The sequence below is a fragment of the Limanda limanda genome, chromosome 17 (genome assembly GCF_963576545.1).
Source record: "Limanda limanda chromosome 17, fLimLim1.1, whole genome shotgun sequence".
Classification (NCBI taxonomy): domain Eukaryota; kingdom Metazoa; phylum Chordata; class Actinopteri; order Pleuronectiformes; family Pleuronectidae; genus Limanda; species Limanda limanda.
The window spans coordinates 18,045,793-18,064,931 of NC_083652.1; the positions used below are offsets into that span (position 1 = coordinate 18,045,793).

Genomic DNA, 19,139 nt, shown 5'->3' on the forward strand with positions numbered 1-19,139 from the left:
TATGGATTTATCGTAATAATAAATTACGTAATAATTTATCTTAAGGGTATCGTAAGGCTATAATCCAGGGAGAACACTGATGGAATTTAATATATACTCTTACTCATGCTGTGTGCTATACACTTTATCTCCAATCTATATATAGATTACTTAATTTTTATCTGTTAGATAACAAAAATGACGTACAAACATAAAACACAAAAGATAAACAGAGGGAGAGAGGAAAGTTATTGTGAGTTTTTTCTATGACTTAACGATTGGAATACAGAGCAAACTTAGTGACAACAGGTACAACACAATTAAAGAAAGACACGCTTAGACAAAGGGAACAAAGAAATCATTTTCACGCTGTTGCAGTCCTCTCCGCTGGTTTTGTCAGAGCGAGGACAATTCATTTCTTCTCTTCTTGTCTCTGCCTTTCTCTTACATAATAGAAAAAAAACAAGCATAATGGTAGTGTTCAAATCTATTTTTCCACAAGGGGTGGACTGAATAACGCCTCCATGCTCATCATTCTTAACAATTATTTCCTCTTTTGTGTGTGTGTGCGTATGTGACAGTGTGTGTGTGTGTGTGTTTGTGTGTGTGTGTGTGTGCGTGTGCGTGTGTGCATGTGTGTGTGTTATTGCCTGACCTTTTCTACCACCTCTCCTGCGTATTGATTCTGGAAACAGACTTGGATTAATAATTCACCAAAAACAACAAAACAGTGGGAGTTTAGACTGCTCTGGTTGCCCATGGCAGCGAGACCATAGCATGTGTTTGCATGTTTGTGTGTTTACATCCATCCCCTGTGTGTCCTTGGAAGCATTTGTTGTGTACCTGGGACTGCGTTGTTGTACTTGATTTGTATGTTTTACACAAACTCAAGCCCTCTGAACTGGACAGATACTGATATCTCTCCATCCCATCTTCTCTTTAAATACGGTGGGTGGAGTTGTTCAGTATAATATGTGTGTGTTTGAGCTTTGTTATAAGCAACAGTTTGAAGATAACACACCATCACAGTGGAGCTGCAACTCAGCCTACATGCGTAGAACCACTTTCTGTAATCACGTGACAAAAGAGAGTTTTTTGATGCTAAGGTCCGACTGGGGAGACCCTGTGTTCTACAGTGGGATTCAAAGAAATCAGATCTCAACCCAGAGGACTTATCATCTCCAGACCTGTGCACCATCAGCTCCTCTCCCTCCCCTCTGCCTCCTGGCTGGAGCACAGCAGAGTTAAGATGTAACTCCAGCAGCACGTCGGGCTCTTGCGCTTGGTCGCATTGACTTATTACAGGTCTATCTCCACTCAACAGTCCCCACCGATCCAAGTCATTAGACAGCAGAGTGCCTGCTTGACAGAGCAGCAGAGCAGAACGATGGAGGGGGGGAGGGAAGGGAGGTGAGAGAAGGACCGAAAAAGCTGATAAAAAGAAGGTGGAGAACCAAAGTCAAAGAGAGTGGAAAGAGAGGGGGAAAGAGAGGACGAGGAGAGGTGGGAAATAGAGAGATGTATATTTGGAAGAAGAAAAACAAAGTAACAAAGGGATTAATGAAGGAGACGGGGGAGAATGGGAGGAACCCGCTGAAGAATTGGAGATTTGTGAGGTAGAATAAGAAATCAGGAATATCTGCTAGACAAGAGAAGGACTGAGAGTGAAGAGAGCAGAGTGTGGGCAGCACAGAGAGAGAGACACACACAAAAAAGAGTGAACTCGTGACAACGAAATTACAACATCATTGTCGGAGAAGAAGAGTAAAAAGAAGAGAGGAAGATGAATATGGTTCAGCAGAGCGGAAAGAAAGATGGTGGAGGTGAAAGTAGAACTTCAAGCAACCTTGAGTGACACTGTCCCTGCTGCCCTGAGTGAAAGAACTGGTGTTCAGTAGAGGATGGGTTCTCTTTGAAAACAGTTTCATTTCTCTCTAGCTTCAACTCACTGAAACATGTTGAGCACGAAGGTAAAGAGAGCAGGTGGAATTGAGAATACAGTCAATATTATCAGAAGATCTGCCAAGACCCAAGAGTCCCCTCATGAAACCACACCTAACTTCACTAGAGATCCAGATTTTTATTTGGATCTGCCCCCCCCTCTGATCCGAATTGGCACCAAGTTCTTCCCCGTACCCCCCTCCTACCTCCTAGCTCCATGGTAATCCGTTCAGTGCTTTTTTGTGCGATCCAGTTGTGTAGTAAGAATTCCCAATGACTCCCTATTGTCTCCTCTCGCTCTCACTCGCTCTGTCTCTCTCGCTGATACACACACACACACACACACACACACACACACACACACACACACACACACACACACACACACACACACACACACACACACACACACACACACACACACACACACTTGGTGCATGTTTATTTGCATAAACAGCGGGGAAGTGAGATCCAATCAGAGGAGACACATCCAGGAAACACATTCTCATAGCAGGTGTGAACAGATGGATTTTGAGCCGTCTACCTGTGATCAGATCTCTCAGGACAGATGTTAATACCGGGTGTGAACAAGGCCTGAACTCCAATGAGACATGTTCTTGTAAAAGGGGGCGCGTTCACATCACCTCTGATGAACAATCCCTGTGATCTTACAAGGCACTTGGAGCATGTTGAGAGTTAGAGAGGTGAAATGATGCACTTTGTGTCGATGGTGAAAAGTGTGTCTCCGTCTTTGGCTTCTGTCGGTGCCTCTCGCTGGCAGAGCTTGAAATCTCTTGGGAGTGTGTTGTTTGCTTCTGCCAGTCACTCCCTGTGTCCATCTGCACTTTTTCCAGATTTGGGTTTAGCTCTGTCTGTCGGTCGCTGTCCTCACTCCTGCTCCCGCTCATCATTTCGGTTTCACTTCACGTTCCTCGTCTTCCCTGACCACCAGACTGGCGAGAAATCTAACCCTGGGATTTTACTAAAAATAAAAATAAAACATTGCCAGGTCATACGCTCTCTGAGGGACACGCCTGAATGGAAAATGCTTGTACTGTACTGCTGTGTGTGGAGAATAGTACCAGCTTTGACAGCACTCAGTCAGAGGTCATGAGAGGGAGCGGCGGCTTTACATTCACAGCGGTGACTCAAAGGAACCGGATGATTCGGCAAACATCAACTTACCTCATAGACAAAGTGACACAAGAGTGCAGGAGGCAGATCTCAGGCCGAGCTAGGCTCATGTGTGCATGAGGCACTCCTAATAAATTCACAATAAAATTGTATTTTCTTATTTTTCGGTAGCCTCCGGCACTCCAGTGACCTTACTGTCTTAAAACTTAGAAACCTCAGAGAGAGCCACATGTGAGGAAACCCTCTCCCTGGACGGACAGAAGAGCAATACATGAATCAACAAAATTACAATCTTTACAATGTTGATTTGAAGAAATTGTTTGTGACATAATGGAAAGGCGTGTCAGTGTTTAAAGTACTTATACATAAGAAAATGTCTGATTGAGATGAAGCGAGCAGCAATGACAATTGAAATGGTGGCGTTACTTCCAGTAATGGTAGAATATGTGAGTAGGGACATTGTATCTGTCTGTATGCTTTATTGCTGTGTGATCTTCAAATAGCTTTTTAACTGTTTCCTATTGTTTGGCATGATCTTTTCATTTTGAACCCATAACGCACCTTGTAACTGTGTTTTTTTTGAAAGGTGCTATATCATATATGAATGTTTAATATTGTCACATTATGTTTTTCAGCTACACATCAGTGGTTGCATCTTCTAGCCCTATTTGTTATCATATAGCGGCTGAAAAGAAATCCTGCACCACAATACATCTGATTTAAATCTACCAGATATCGATTTTTTATTTGGTTCGAGCTATATCCCGCAATGTTAAAGGAACAAAAAGATACTGCATCCTTCCACCAAGTTTTTGTAATATCTGTCAAGTACCTTTTTCACAATCCTACGATCTTACAGACAAACAAACAGAACATACGGATGTGGGCAACTTCAGGCAATGATGCATCACTTCTGGCCAGGACAGAATGGATGTGAGCCCAAAATGGCCCACTTGTAAAATAGTAAATGTGCCCAGAATTTCAAATATGGGCCTTTTTTTGGCAAACACACGGTGCTCTAGACAAGGTGTAATCTGGATGTGAACCTGAAGTCACCCATGTGGTAAAGCACCAAACACATTGTTGGCACCTTTGGTTGAAATGCAGAATTCCTATGATGCACTGACAAACGAGAGCGGACCGACCCATCGCCATTATTCTATTGCAGTGTGTAGGCGGATGTGGGCCGAATCTGGTTCTAAAACAATTTGGCTATGTGAACAAATTTAGATGACATTATAGCCTCCTTGGCAGAGGAAATGAAGGCACTGCAGATATGTAAGTAACTCTGATTACATAACTCACATCTACATGCAAATTAGTTGACATCATTGTTTCACCAATCCAGAAAAAAATCCTCCAAAACCTGTTCTCACTTGTTATTTTCAAGTGATCTAACAATGGTTATTCTAATGATGAACTTCTACTTACCTGAATGCCACATTCAAACGCATTCACGAGGTTGTAAAACAAAGGATACTATATAGTAACTCGAAGCATCTGTAAACATGTAATCAGAGAAGAGTGAGGCGATAACACGAGGGAGACACACAAGTAGTGTTTCCATATGAAACCAATCTAAACAGGCATTTACTTGACCTTTCCCACAACAACAACAATTACACATTCAACAGCACGGAAAAACATTTTTTCTGCTTTATTGATTTTTCTCTCTATTAAGTAAATTTTAATTATTTACAGAGCAAGATCCGTCTGTGCACAATGTGCAAATCCTGTTTTTACCAGGTTAGTTTGCACAGTCAACATTCGACATCATCTGCAAACACATTCGCTTCCATGCGTCCGTGTCCAAGTCCAGATTTTATTCCAGCCTGGGCACAAGAAATGTGTGATGCATGAGCACAACCTTTGTGTGTTATTTTCAGTCACAGAATACGGAACACATTGTTCCTTGCATGTTTTGTAACAGGTAATTTCATTACATTGCTCTAAGATCTGATGAATGATTTAAGGAACTTTGTGCATCTATTACATCCTCTCGTTGAAAGCTCTGACCTGCAGTGTGTGAGGTCTCTGGAGCTTCTCCAATGGATCTGTCTCTCGATTTAACCACTTCATCTGGTTGAGAGGTTCCTGCTCTGAGTGTGAGTCTGTGTGTGAATGTGTGAGCAACGACACGAGGATCACAGAACGTCTGGAAAAGAAAAGACTGGAAAAAGCCATTTTTTATTTCCTGAATAAATACATACATTGACTCTTTGTCGGTCGATTAACATATAAAAGCCAAACAAGGAAATCTGCAACCTTACTTGATTGTATACTGTGTGTGAACAGAATGAATAGCAGAGGGAAAAATAACAAGATTATGCCTTAGTTCTTATTAACCTATTAAAAGAGTGATGGTAAATAGTACGTGTGGGGAAAACAAATGCTAGAAAAGGCTTTTGCTTTGCACTGTGCACAAAAAGTCATACCATCATGACCTTTACAGATTGATTTAAGTTCCCTTGTGGGAAAAAAAAGTCAATCACAGACATACACTACATTTCTTCAAACAAAACATCTCTTGTTTTTATGCTGTTCACTTCAAATGAACAGCTGTTTCCTGTCCAGCTGAGCATGACACTGCAAATTCTATAAAATAGTCAATAAGAAAACTGGTGGCTTATTGTTTAAATTTTCTAATATATAAACCTGTACAATGACCAAGTCCCATTTTTTTTGATGGCAGTAAGTAAAATGGAAATGTTCTTCTCAGTTTGACCCTAGAGCCAAATCTAATCACTTCTTGTTTCCCTGTGAAAAAGCATTATTAAGGGAACTCTAATTCCACTGCACCTGCACCAGCTGACTCCAGGGCCAAATAAATAATAATTCAAATGTAACCTGTGAGGACGAAGATGACTGTTCAGCTAAGATTATACAGCCTTTTTGTAACGCACATACACAGGAAATAGAAATTCCTGTTGCCGCAAGGTGAAACCAGATTGAAAAATAAAACTAGAAAACTGAAAAGGTCAGCTAGGATTTGAATGCGACTGCAATCAAAAAAATTAATACAATTGGATTTTCTTCTGACAGCAACAATGTACAGTCTGCAGAACAGAACAGAACAATCATCAAGCTTCAAGCTACTATTTTACAACCATATGCAATAATTAAAGTATATAAAGTCTATAGCATACTTACCCTAAATATATTTTTAGCTTTGGGCAAACAATTAAAGTAATATAAATGAATGAAAAAACATTACAAACATCAATATTTTGAAAGAAATTCTAAATGGATGCTATCATTTTATGAAAAGGTTTGCTCTATAACCCACAGTTATAGTGAGCCACAGTCATGATGTAATGCACAGAAAAATCCAGATCTAGGGAATTAAAATGAGATATCATAAGTGGACAGTTGGGCTTTGGCGGAGGAATACGCTCTTCTACAATTCGGGATTCATATGATCAGATAGTTCAGATTTTTAAACTCTCTTAAGGTCTTTAAATTTTAAGAAATTTTAGTCTCAAGGTTTGAATCGGTCTTATCTGTTTGTTGTATGTCTGTTTTTTTATTCTTGGGAAACCAGACTAAAACCTCTTTAACCCTGATGCAACAATGGGGGATTTCTTTTGTTGTCTTTTTCAGTTTTTTACTTACTCAATTTTGTCGTGTTGATGTAAGTTTTGTGGAATGTTTTCACTTGTGGAATATGACTAAAATACACAGTGTACACATAATACTCCTCTCTCAACAGGTAATAGATAGAAATGTCCGGATTCAAACCAATTTTAACAGCATTCTGTCAGGGGCATCTTTTTCCTCATCTTCACCAGAGAAACGATTTTCTTTGAAATGTAGGATTGCTAAATGTGAGGGATCGTATATCCTATGTGTTTTATTGAATTCAATTTTTTCAACTACGCCTGTTACATCCCCTGTGTCTAGTCTAAGGTGTCCGGCTCGGCGTCCATGCAGGTCTCCCAGGGATTACGAGGCATGTTGGGCATGGAGATGAGAAGCAGGGCGACTCCGCTGAGGATTAGGATAGTGAAGGAGGCGCAGGCGCAGGTAAAGGACCAGGAGTAGTAGTATTCAATCCAGATGGTCTCATCACTGGCGATCATACGTTTGACAGACTGGCGCATCACCTCGACGGAAATGATGATGCAGAGGCCTGGGTTCCAAAACAGAAAGAAGTGATTGTAAAGGAAAAAACTGTTTAATCAACTAATATTACAATTCCACTTTTACACTGCAGGGTTTTCATATTTACTTTAACGCTGTAAATGTGATTTTCGTTGGGGGAATCACACTCATAACAGTTAATTTCATCCCTCATACAGCTACTGGAAAATGTTGCCCCAGAGCGACATCAGCTCTATCACTACTTTCCATCTACCCACAAAAAAACCTCAGCAAAACAAATTACCCTTTCAACCCTGTTAATTTAGCTGCATGTGTAATATTCATCGCAGAAATGAAAAAAGTGTGTGTGACGATGACGCACTACGTTTCAGGTTGAGCTGTGAGAAAGACACAAGCGAACCAGAAAGAAAAACTGACTCCTGATCCACATCGTGTGTTTTATATCTGACCTGCGAAGGCAAAGAACATCCCAGCCGGTCGGAGCAGGTAGTCACGGCCCTTCCCAAACGACAAGACCACACAGAGAGTTCCCAGGGTCATGAAGAATAGACTGAATATGGCGATGGCTGCTGCTGAAATATTGTACTCTGAGGAAAGAGAGGAAAAACAATAAGAGGCGGGATGCAAGAGAGACGGCAAGATGGAGAAGACATAATTATTGTTTCGATATTGCACTCGGGCGGGTTGTGACACGGATAATTAGCCTTTAAATTAGCCTCACTTGAAAAGCAGCAGTCATTTATATAAACTCCATGACAGATGAGATGCTTCAGGCTTAGAACAAGATGATTAGAGCATCTTTTCCTCCTTCCGCCCACATCTCATCCTGTCTGTTCGTCAGATAAAGATAATTAACTCTTTCTTTCTCTGTTCTGGAGGGGTTGTATTTGATTGAATTTTAGAGTCATATGTTCCGGATATTCTCCGTGGTTTTTCCTGCCAGCCCCCTAAAAAAACTAAATTCTCCCAGGATGAAAAAGAGGTGACTGCACGTAGAAGATGCTGAAGATGTCATCTTGGAGAGACAACCAGATTTGAGAATGATAAGAGGTGTCAATGTGCTTTAAACTAAAGTTTGTGATCCGGCACGGCGGTTGAAGTAGTCGCAGGACGTATGTTCACGAGCCCAGGCGGCTCCAGGTTTGACTTGGAGGTAATTGCGTGTCCTTTAGGGCTGCAACATTTTGGCACAATTATAAAAGGAACGGCTCAAGTAGCCCAACTTTGTTGTCACAGAAATAGAATAATTAGTTTTTTCACAATTGACACCTCACCAGTGCATCTTTGTGCTGAATGCTGTGACTTTTGCTCTCTGTTATGTTACATTCAGATTTGCATTTATTTCTCGCCTCTTATTCTGTGTTGTACTTTTCATGTCATTAGGCCCTGTCCTCTTTGGTTTTCAAACTACAGACCTTAAAGTGGTTGGCAAAATACCACTATAGGACTTACACTGCGTCCTGGCTCATAGGAGCATTAAAGTACAGAAATATCAGAAGGTTAAATCAAAGTATTTTATAATGAAATCGTAAAATTGACAGGCAGCCAAAGAAGAATCCTGGAACAAGGGGGGAGGTGAACACAGGCTATAACAATGATCGACTGTATGATTGTGTGCCTTTATGGGAATCAAGCTCATGTTTGCTTGCGTGTCTTTCCGTGTCTGTCGGCGATGAAACGGAGGAGGAAACAGAGGAGGGAACAGAGGAGGGAACAGAGGAGCTATTTCCTGGAAATACGTTAACTTTGAAAATAAAAATCTCGCTGCAGCAGGTGAGATAAAGGGATGAAAATCAGAGGACAAGGCAGTTGATTTCTTTACTTGTCTGATGTGAGCGATGGTTTGCAGTAAAACAACACGTAATCCAGGCAGCATTATCTGGTGTATCCTAGAAAATCTATTTTCTATTGTAGTTGGTTAGAAAGTGGGTGTAAAAGACAGGGTTGTCGTGTGTCATCGGGGTCTCGCACATGACATACATGCATTACACATCTTCTGTGTTGTACAATGTGGGTTTGTGATGTTTGAGCTCATGCACATGCAGTAAATTTGATTTACTCCCATTTTCTTTCGCTTTAGTAGAAATGGTTTCCGTTATTCACTTCAATAGTCTGTGCAGTAAAGAGAAGGAACCAACCTTTCTGGGTCTTGACTTCAAAAACTTCAGCCTCTTCCCCTGATGTGAAGTGTTTGAAGTAGGAACAGTTCTTTGCTGCAGAGTAAGACAGGATGAGAGAGGAGGAAGAGAGGGATAGAGAGAAATCAGAGGGGAAGACGACACATGGCACATGTTACATCTCCGGCTGGAATCAAATACACATGGATAAATGAGACAGAAAATGTGGTTTTTGGTCTTAAAGTCTAAAATTCAATCTGAATTCTATATGTCAGAAATGATTTGTCAGCATGCATGGTTTGAAACGCTATTGCATGTTGTAGGTTTTTCTCAAACAGATATTAACACAAAATAGTAAAACCACACCACAGAATTATTGTAGTACACTCCTTCCACTAGCATACTTCACCTTACCTTCAATTATGGGGATGTAGGACTCTACTTATAACTGGACATAGTTCTTATTCTTAAAATCAATTTACTGTCTTTGCAGAAACCTTTAAAAAGTATGTATTGTATGCATGGTTTCATAATATATTTTACCCAGGAAATTCGGGTAGGTGCGTTGTTATCAGCTTGCAAAATTAAAACTCATCATTATACTTACAAATTTAAAGTTATTGACTCTTAACTTATATGTTTGAGATCACAGTGTCTTTAGTTTTACCTTGTAGGAAAAGCATGAATAATTATTCTTTATAGTTTCTTAGTATTAACTCATACCCAGGAACTCATGGCAAACCCAGCAGCTTGAAACTTCCTGCCTGAAAAACACTCTCTGTGCCCATTGTGGTAGAAAATTAAATAAAAAGTGTTTGTTATAGAACCACACATCTTTACTTGTGTCTAAATTGGTAAAGAATCAGCTTTCACAACTGTTCCCCTTCCTCTGTTTGTGTTTGATCAGGTGTAGATATAGCACCACTCTCCAAATCCTCTCCAGTATTCTACCGCTTTGCAATCATCCTAAAGCAAATGTCTCAAACTCAAATACTTCCCCGTCCTGTCGGCTGTGTGCGCTCATACTTTTCAGAAATCCAGCTCACACAGGAGTAATGAATTTCTGCTCTTTGCTGGCCCCAAACTTTAGGCCTTTGACCACAATCTCCAATATTGCCTGATACAGAGAAAACGATTCCTGGGTGCCGTCCTTTCCCACACATTCATCTGTCTGTTGTCTGTCTCTGAGGGGAGCAGGGCTGAGAAGATGGGCTGGAGAGGACATAAAGGCCAAGTGAGTGTCCCCTTGTCCCTCCACTCACCATCCGTCCTCACTGAGATTAAACCCATTAAGCAGACAGGTGCTCTCTCTGTCCACACCCAGATGGACAATGTTTGTGTGTTGTCTCTCTTGCTCTATTTCTCTCTCTCTCTCCCTCCGTGTGTGTCTGTGTGTGTGTGTGTGTGTGTGTGTGTGCACTAGGCAACAGTGGAGCTGTTTGTTATCCAGGATGAGAAAGAATCACTAAAGAGGTAACCTAGCAACAGGCTGCTGCAGGTCTTGGCTAGTGCTATCTATTTACTCATGTAAAGGCATATCACAGCATGTGTGTGTGTGTCTGTGTGTGTGTGTGTGTGTGTGTGTGTGTGTGTGTGTGTGTGTGTGTGTGTGTGTGTGTGTGTGTGTGTGTGTGTGTGTGTGTGTGTGTGTGTGTGTGTGTGTGTGTGTGAGGGGGAGGGGGGGGGAGATGCATTATTTTCATTAGCCTTCTCTCTCTCTGTGTCATCACCTATGAAATAATGCATTTCATTCAGAAATTATTGAGACCACTTCACGTTTTTATGCTTCAGCCAGACACATATCAGGTGAATGAATCTACACTTATCACCCCTTAATGACAAAGTCAATAGGATGTTAGATACCATTGCAAGTTTATTGAGAGATACTTGAGCTTTATGATCCTTTACTTGGTTCTTACAGTAGTTGAAGCACCACTGACAGTGATCACAGACTCGTGTCTTCTCTGGTATAACGTGAAAAGCTTGTCAAACCTGGAATTGGGGGATATTGTCTTTATTCTCTGCTGATCCTCTCCAGGTCTGTCAGGCTGGGTTGGATCGGTACACAGGTGTTTCTTTTAGTTCTCTCTACAGGTGTTTGGTTTGGTTCCAGTTGAGATTTGTCTCGGCTGTGGGTATAAGGTCATTGTCCTGTTGGAGAATGAAGCTTCAACCTGTTTCTGGTCACTTTGGCTTTATTGTGTAATAAGTGTAGAATGTTATTTTTGCTGCAATATAACACAATAGGGGGATTAGCACAAAACGAGACATATATACCTTCGATTTGAATTGAGGAAGCTTCAAAAGACTGAACCACTGTTTATCTGCTGCAGAATGAATTAGTAAAGGATCATGTAGAAATCACAGCAAGAAGATGGAAGCAATGAGTCCTGCTCTCCTTAGTTTGGTTACTATCTCAAATCCCTCTCTTTCAATTCAGGGCTTACCCACGAAGACCGCCTCCTTTATGTGCCGTGTAGAGCGTAAAGGCCAAACCCAAATGAGACGCTCAGGTCTACAGAGGCTCGTCACGCCCTTATTGCTGTTGCCGGGCAACAGAGCTGTGGTTGGACACGACAAGAAAGATTTAATGCCCCTTGGTTTTTTATACAATTAGCTGTTCAGTTGAGTGGAAGCATCGAACGTCTCGACACTTGCCGGATCCATTACCTCTTTGAAAAAAATGATTCATCACTGAAGGGCAATGAATCCTGGGAGAGGCTGGGTCAGGACCGATCCACCTGATGGAGCCTTCGTTTCCTGGGGATGGGAGGATGCATTTGAAGGAGCGTTGGAAATGGAACGGCCAAGTCGCGCCGCGGTGATGAAATCGGTCTTCAAGTGCAGCCTCCTGATTTAAGACACAGCTCATGTCTCCTTGTTTTAAGTCCATTGGTACTAGATTTGTTTCTCAATATCTGCATTAAATGAAACAGCAGATTGTCCATTTCACACAGAAGGAGTAGTTCTACTTACAATTTCGATAGATACATTAGAAAAACATGTATGGTTTCTTTTTTCAAACTATTGCCAAGAGTGACAGCCACAGTTGACAGTGTGGGCGACTTTGGAGTATTTAGCTGTATTTAAGCACTCAAACTGATTTGGTGTTAAATTAATTTGCGCCTATTTATTTTTATAAATTTAAGTTAAGTATACTTTAAATTTTTCAATAAATTGCAATAAGAAAAGCTCCTCTTATTGTCGACTGTCGTTTTGTGCATTCTGCAGGTTCTGTCATTTTTTAGGCACTGGTACCTGTTTGAAAGTATTGATATAGCACTGGTATCAGAAAATAGCCAAACGATACCCGACCCTATAACACAGAGTATGATCAGGGTATTTAGTACCATTGTATTGTTGCGATATGAATCATCTCTGTGTTTATTTTTTAACTCCATAGTCATTACAGGTTGAACATTGGAGAAAATGACTTCATGATGCAGACCTTGTCACACAGTGTTAATAAGGGCGTAGATTTGTTTCTCAATATCTGCATTAAATGAAACAGCAGATTGTCCATTTCACACAGAAGGAGTAGTTCTACTTACAATTTCAATAGATTCATTAGAAAAACATGTATGGTTTCTTTTTTCAAACTATTGATGCTTTAAACAAGGTTAAACAATAAATCATGTGTATCCCATAATCTTGTAAGTGTATCGTCAGTGTAGATGGAGAAGATTCAGCCTGGGTGAACCTCATCAACCTTGCAGTCATGGCTAATGGGAAGATTTAGTTCTGGGGGCAGCGTGATAAGAACGAGGCCTCGCCTGTCATTTTAGTTTTGCCTCTTTCCATTAGACGCCGCTGCCACCTCCTCTCTTTGATATGCAGCTTCTCCTTTACACGTTTTTCTCTTTTTCCACCTGTCATTAAACCTGTCACCTCAACTTTTTCTCTCGTTTGGTTTGGTTCTCCATTTCCATCTTTTTTCCTTTGGTTTCCCTGCTCACATCTCTCCCTCCACCCACATTCCCTTTATCTTCAGATGTTTTTAGGACGCACCCACAACGTGCTGACTTTTAACTGAACTATGCTGAGACTTTTTCACATATCATGACGTCTGTGCAGACAATTTACACTTTGAAAATAGCTTCTATTACTTTTTGCAGGACTTTGGGTGTTGGTTTTTTTAGGTGTTGAAGGGAAAGGGGGTTGCTGTTCTTATTCTAGCCAGGCAGAATGACCGACTAATTCTGGGTCAATGTGAATTAAATGAGTGCTGGTATTTGAATGGCTGAGATGTAATAACTGGGCCAGGACAGCACAGGAGAGTCCTTGCGGCTTTTCCTGCACATGTATGTGTGTGTATGTGGCCTGACCCTTATCCTGAAATTCAAAACACTAGAGTCTGACTGACTGTCGTGATCACTGTCAAGACATATGGCATCGTAGCATCACATTATATAAGAGATTTCAACAATTATCTCTGAAATGAATATCATATGAAATGTTGCATGTTTCCGATTTACATAACAGGGAGTGATTCATTCACATTTTGAAAAGTGAACTTGTTTTCTGAATGCCAAAACAGCCGCACACCTCCACAGTTTGGGAGCAGGGTCCTGGCAGACTGGAATAAAACAAATTCTGTTTGAGAAAAAGTACAAGTGGTGGTTCAAGGTGCTTTTCAGGGGATGAATTGAGGCCACCAGCCTTGTTAGTCTCTTTCCACCAGAGAACCAGAAAATATGTTGCGATAAAACATAGATGACAAACTCCTTTTCTCCCTTGCTCCCTTGCACACACAAAACAACCATGCAACACAAAACGCACTGTTAATGCTCTTTCGTGAACCATAAAGCATTTGTTTGACTTTTACCGCACACTTAAGCTGTCATGCGTCATTTGTGGGAAGCAATTTCAGAAGTCATTTAGGTTTGCCGCTTTGCTGCCCGGTGTTACGCAACACCTTCACAAAAGCAGTGTAACTGTGCCCAAGCTGTTTGTGTAGGACCTGTTGACGGCTGCCTCTCTTTGGGAAAATGCGTGCTATTAAATTCGGTCACTCTGCGCTCGATGAGGTGATCGGTATTCTGCACTCTTGTAGTTTCTTCTTGTGTGCTCAAATATCAGCCTACAACACATCTCCAACACACGTGAAATTCAAAAGCAAGTTATGATTGTTTTCCAGTAGACTCAGTGGCCACAGACACATCCAAAACGGTATCAGAGATCTGTTTCCCTCCAGAACCTCACTCTCCCATCTTACAGCTATAGGTCGAAAGTGGGAACCATTTAGGTAACAGTTTCTAAATTTCCAGCAGCTACCAGACCTAACCAAAACACAGATTTCAGTGGCTGAGCTCTGTACTGAAACAGTCGCCCGGCTTAACGGCGACATAAACATCACAGAACATTCCCTAGTTAACATTGCACTTAACTGTGGTGGCAACACACTTGCTAGTTACTAGTTCAAACTGGATTCACCACGACAACAACAAGCCGACAGCTGAATGGGTTGAAGTCCCACACAGCCCGGTGACGGCAAACACGAATGCAAGAGCCACAACACAACTGTGACAGCCACAGTTGAGAGTGTGGGCGACTTTGGAGTATTTAGCTGTATTTAAGCACTCAAACTAATTTGGTGTTAAATTAATTTGCACCTATTTATAGAACCAGTGCTTGAAAGGCCTTTTCCCGCCCACTGGAGGACAATCACCGAAAAGATTAGTTTGGATTTACTCGTTTCCTGCCACAAGCCTCGACTTCCTCCTGATGAACTCACTTTCAGGAAGCTGAAAAGAACCATAAGCATACCCACTTATGGAAGAAAAGGTAACTGGTTTCTCTGTATTCTGTGGTCAAATTGCTGGCAGTTAGTGATTCCGTTGGTGATTGGTTGGTACAGTCACAGCATGAATCTGCTAATAACATTTTGGGTTCAGTGTAAGATTTCACTGAACTGCTTTTTTTTTCACACCGTTTCATCTCTAATCTCAACAAAGTTCCAGTTCCACACTCATAGATCCACCTCTGACAATAGCTGGGCCACAAATGGGGAATAAAAACCAATAGGCCGGGTTCAGTAGCAAACAGCCACGTGTCCAAATCCAAGTGTGCAGGCCTGATTGTGTTAATGTCGCTAGAGGGGTCTCTGACAAAACAGCTGACATTTCTTGCCGCACAGTTGACAGGCAGCAGCAGGTTTAAGGAAGGTGGAGCCATGTACACCGAACCGAACTCTCCTCGCTGCGGCAACTTCACTCTATCAGGTTTCTCTCTAGTCAAGACATTTAGTATATTTCAGGCTGTGAAGAAGATCAGAGAAGATGTTGACAAACTATTTTACTGCTGCTGTCAGACTGTGGAGATTGGAACTAGATCATTCATCATATTGAAGTTGTCTGTCAGCTACCATATGCCCTTCTGTCATTTCCACAGGTGATTGACTTGAAGGGGGGGGGGGGAAATATCTTAAACAAATTCAAATTTCTGTCTCCATTTTTAACAAAGAATGTGTTCTGGATGAAGACTTGTCAGATTTCTATTACAGGCACCTGTCACACCTGTCACCTGTTAGAACGTGTCTGAACCGGACAATCTCCTGCTGCTTTCTTCATATGTGAAATGCAAACTCTGGAAAATATCCAGACCCAATATACCCTGAGGTCATGACTGAAAAAGGCTTCTGTCCACTGGTCCTGTTGCTTTGAGGCTTCTCAACATGCAAGACATAAATCTCAGTCCAGTTACCCTTGTCTTCATCCTCCTTGGACTCTGTAAAAGTGCTCCCCCTCTCCCCATCCACCGTGGCATCCCTGCCTCTAACCACCCATTCACACTTCAGCTTTCTTCTCCTCAATCCCCTTCATCCCCCCCTGGGTCTCCCAGGTGCACTCTAACTCATGAGCTGCAGTGGGAAGCCACACTTCATTAAGGCCTGAACTGATCCTGAGGTGCCGCAGCCGGAGGCGAAGTCAATGACAGAGTCCGAGGGAAATCTCTCTCTGAGGCTAGAAGGCACGCGCACACACAGCCAGCGGCCAACGCCACGCTGTTTACCTCAGGGTGGCTCTCTTGGGATTCAAGCAGTAAGACTATTGTGGAAAACTTGAGAAGCAAGACTGTATACTTCAGAATCAGAATCAGAATCAGAAAGGATTTATTGCCAAGTAGGTTTACACCTACCTGGAATTTTCTTTGGTAAAAAGGTGCATACATTTAACATAAAGCATAAAAACACAATAAGTACTTCACATAAGAAAGAAATTACTGTATATAAAGCAAATATATATACAAGACCATTAAAAATTTAATAAAGAGTAAAATGCCAAAAACAGATATATACAAGATATAAAAAGTTAAATAAAAAGTAAAATGCAAAGCAGGAGCGAAATGGGGATGTGCAATATGCAATATACTGTTATGTTATGTTATGTGTGTTAATGTAACACAGAATTGAGACGTGGGTGTGTCCAAGTCAGGTGGGTCATACCAAGTCATACTTGTTTGACTTATTCATTTAATTGACTACTGTATTAAAGGAAGGAAGAGAACCGTACATAACTGGTTTGTTTCTGGAAGATCACTTTTGTTTTATAGATTGTAATTAGCTTGTGAATATGGCTAAGAAACAGTTTGTGTAAACATTGTGCCAGCCAGGGTTTGTCAGTGGTATCAGAAAATACCGATTGAATTAAATGACTTCCTTAGAATACTGCTCTCCGGTCAGCCTGTTGATCAAAGTGAATCCTCAGGGTCTGCCTTGACACCACAAATCACTCCGAGCAACAGATGTAGACGTTAAAAACGCATCTTATGATCTCATAATTTAGTTCAACAGCCTGCTGACGAAGGGTGAAACGCCTCCTGCTGTGATCAAACTGCTCGGAAGAAGGTGCAGAAAAGAAAATGAAAGAAACAAGGGCCTTGCTTGCTCCTCACCGTGCATGAAGAGTCTGTGAGGGCAGACAGAGAAGCACGGCTGCGATACGCTTCCATTACGCACTCGACTTCAGCTGTTTGAGTGCGCTTAATTGGCATTTACAGGGAAAACGTATAAAGTGTGGAGATGAAACCCACTTACGTCAATGTCGAGGCTGAATTACGGACGAAAGCAGAGACCACCCTATTCAGCTGTTAAATCTGTATCTGCTTCGACCTTCATCTTTAAACTGATACATGAAGCAGAACTGCAGCATTAATATTTCTATACCGCTTCCGCTTTTAAGTCCTCTTTCCGTCAAAAAGAAACAAAATTCTCTCTGTGACTCCGGGGAGTTTGGAGTCTGAGGAACTTGTCAGTCAGCAGCTACACAACAAATAGTGATGCTTAGCCCAAACATGTCTGCCATGCTCCATACCTCCAGGTAAGCTGATGGGGCCGCACCCTTTGCCCTGGGGGTCCTCCTCCACGATGAAGATGCTCTTCTTGCAGAGCCTCCACAGGCCAAAGTGGGCGGCCTCGCAGGTGGCATTGAGCTTCTCCACCCGGGGGCTGAGCACGGCCCAGTGGTCGGTCACCACCGCCGCCAGCATCGCCGCCATGCCCACCACGATCACCACAGACGTGATCTTCACCTTGGTCGCCTGCTCCTCAAACATGCTGCTGCCCGATGTGTGTGTGTGTGTGTGTGTCTGTGTGTGATGGTAAGGATGTTTTTCTTCTGGTCCTTGAAGCCAGATGTTGAATCCAGAGGTTCCTCGACTTGTCTGAAGCTTCACTTTACACTGATGTCCTCTCGTCTCTCCTGCTCTCCTGTCTACGGCTCTTTCCTTCTCTTTCTCTGCCTTGTGCCTGGTGGTTGGTAAAAAAAAAAGGGGCCAGATAACAGTGCCCTAGTTTCTACCTCTCTCCTCTCCTCCTCTCCCTCCCCAGTTGCCTATGGCGAGCTGAGGCCTTTCAGCTTCGAGATGAAGATGTACCGGGAAGTGCTTGCACCTGTAACACCTATTACTCGACCTTTGGCAGGAGTTGGGTCACGATCAGACGCTTTGATTTGAAGGTGAGGTGATCCAATACACAGGTGACACGATCAAAGACAGTGGTTGCAAACTAATGGCAATATTTGACAGTCCTGATCATTATCTCACTGTCATTCCAGAGACTGATGTATTCAATCCCATTATTTGTCTAGAACATTCTCCATCAGTCTGATCCGTTTCCAGGCTCAGTTGTCTCGGGCTCTGCGTGCCAGGGGACTCCTTGGGCTGGCGTGGGGGGGGGGGGGCTGAGATTTCCTTTATTAGTTGTCGTCTGAATGAGCTGATCTACATACTCAGCCAATCAGCAGTCATGGTTTGAGGCAATTGGGTCCCACCTGATTCCAGCAGCTGATCCAGATTTGGAAAGTGAAAAAAGGGTGTCGGCATGGGAGCTCTGAAACTTGAGGTTTAGGCTTCTCTGTTTTAAATCAGATTAGTTTAATACAATACATATTTTACCAAAGCATTGAGATATTGCTTTTCCACTAAGGCCCCTCCCCCCCATCTTTATTAAAGAGAGGTCTTTCAGTTTGAGAGCAGTACTTATTGATTTCACATTCAGATTTAGCCCTGCTTGTGCTTAGATTCGCTCTTCTTGCACTCGGACAGATCATCAACATCTGGTTTTATTGGTTGAGGGAATTTATGACAGACCTGTTGCACAAAAACATCCATGCGTGGAAGATTAGAGGAGAAGTCCGAGAACAGACTTTTAGGGCAGAGGCAGAAGCAGTGTGAGCCCGAGGAGAAGAGCTGAAACTCTAAATTGAAACAATATTCTGATCCTGCACTCAGATGCATCAATTCCCACCTGACCTGATCATTTTCATGTTTTTTCTCTCTTTTACTATCACTGTTTGATAAAGGCCCACATATTATACACTTAACAAAGTATAAAAACATGATACATCTCAGAGGTATAATCAGCCTTCT

At 42.0% G+C, this 19,139-nt stretch overlaps 1 protein-coding gene across 1 annotated transcript; it reads right to left on the minus strand.

Annotated features, from left to right (window-relative positions):
• Positions 1 to 6,950: 6,950 nt before the first annotated feature.
• On the minus strand, positions 6,951 to 17,825 carry cacng1b (calcium channel, voltage-dependent, gamma subunit 1b). The gene is made up of 4 exons (XM_061090873.1): positions 17,585 to 17,825; positions 9,294 to 9,368; positions 7,605 to 7,742; positions 6,951 to 7,183 (listed from the first exon to the last, which is right to left on the minus strand). Exons 1-4 carry the CDS (start codon positions 17,823 to 17,825, stop codon positions 6,951 to 6,953), a joined length of 687 nt encoding a protein of 228 aa, XP_060946856.1.
• Between the last annotated feature and the right edge of the window lie 1,314 nt (positions 17,826 to 19,139).

Coding starts and splice junctions, on each gene's coding strand:
- cacng1b (XM_061090873.1), bottom strand. CDS start 17,825: ATGTTTGAGGAGCAGGCGACCAAGGTGAAGATCACGTCTGTGGTGATC. Junction 7,743..9,293: donor TGAAGTCAAGACCCAGAAAG/GTTGGTTCCTTC, acceptor CTCTTTCCTCAG/AGTACAATATTTCAGCAGCA. Junction 7,184..7,604: donor GATGTTCTTTGCCTTCGCAG/GTCAGATATAAA, acceptor TTTGGAACCCAG/GCCTCTGCATCATCATTTCC.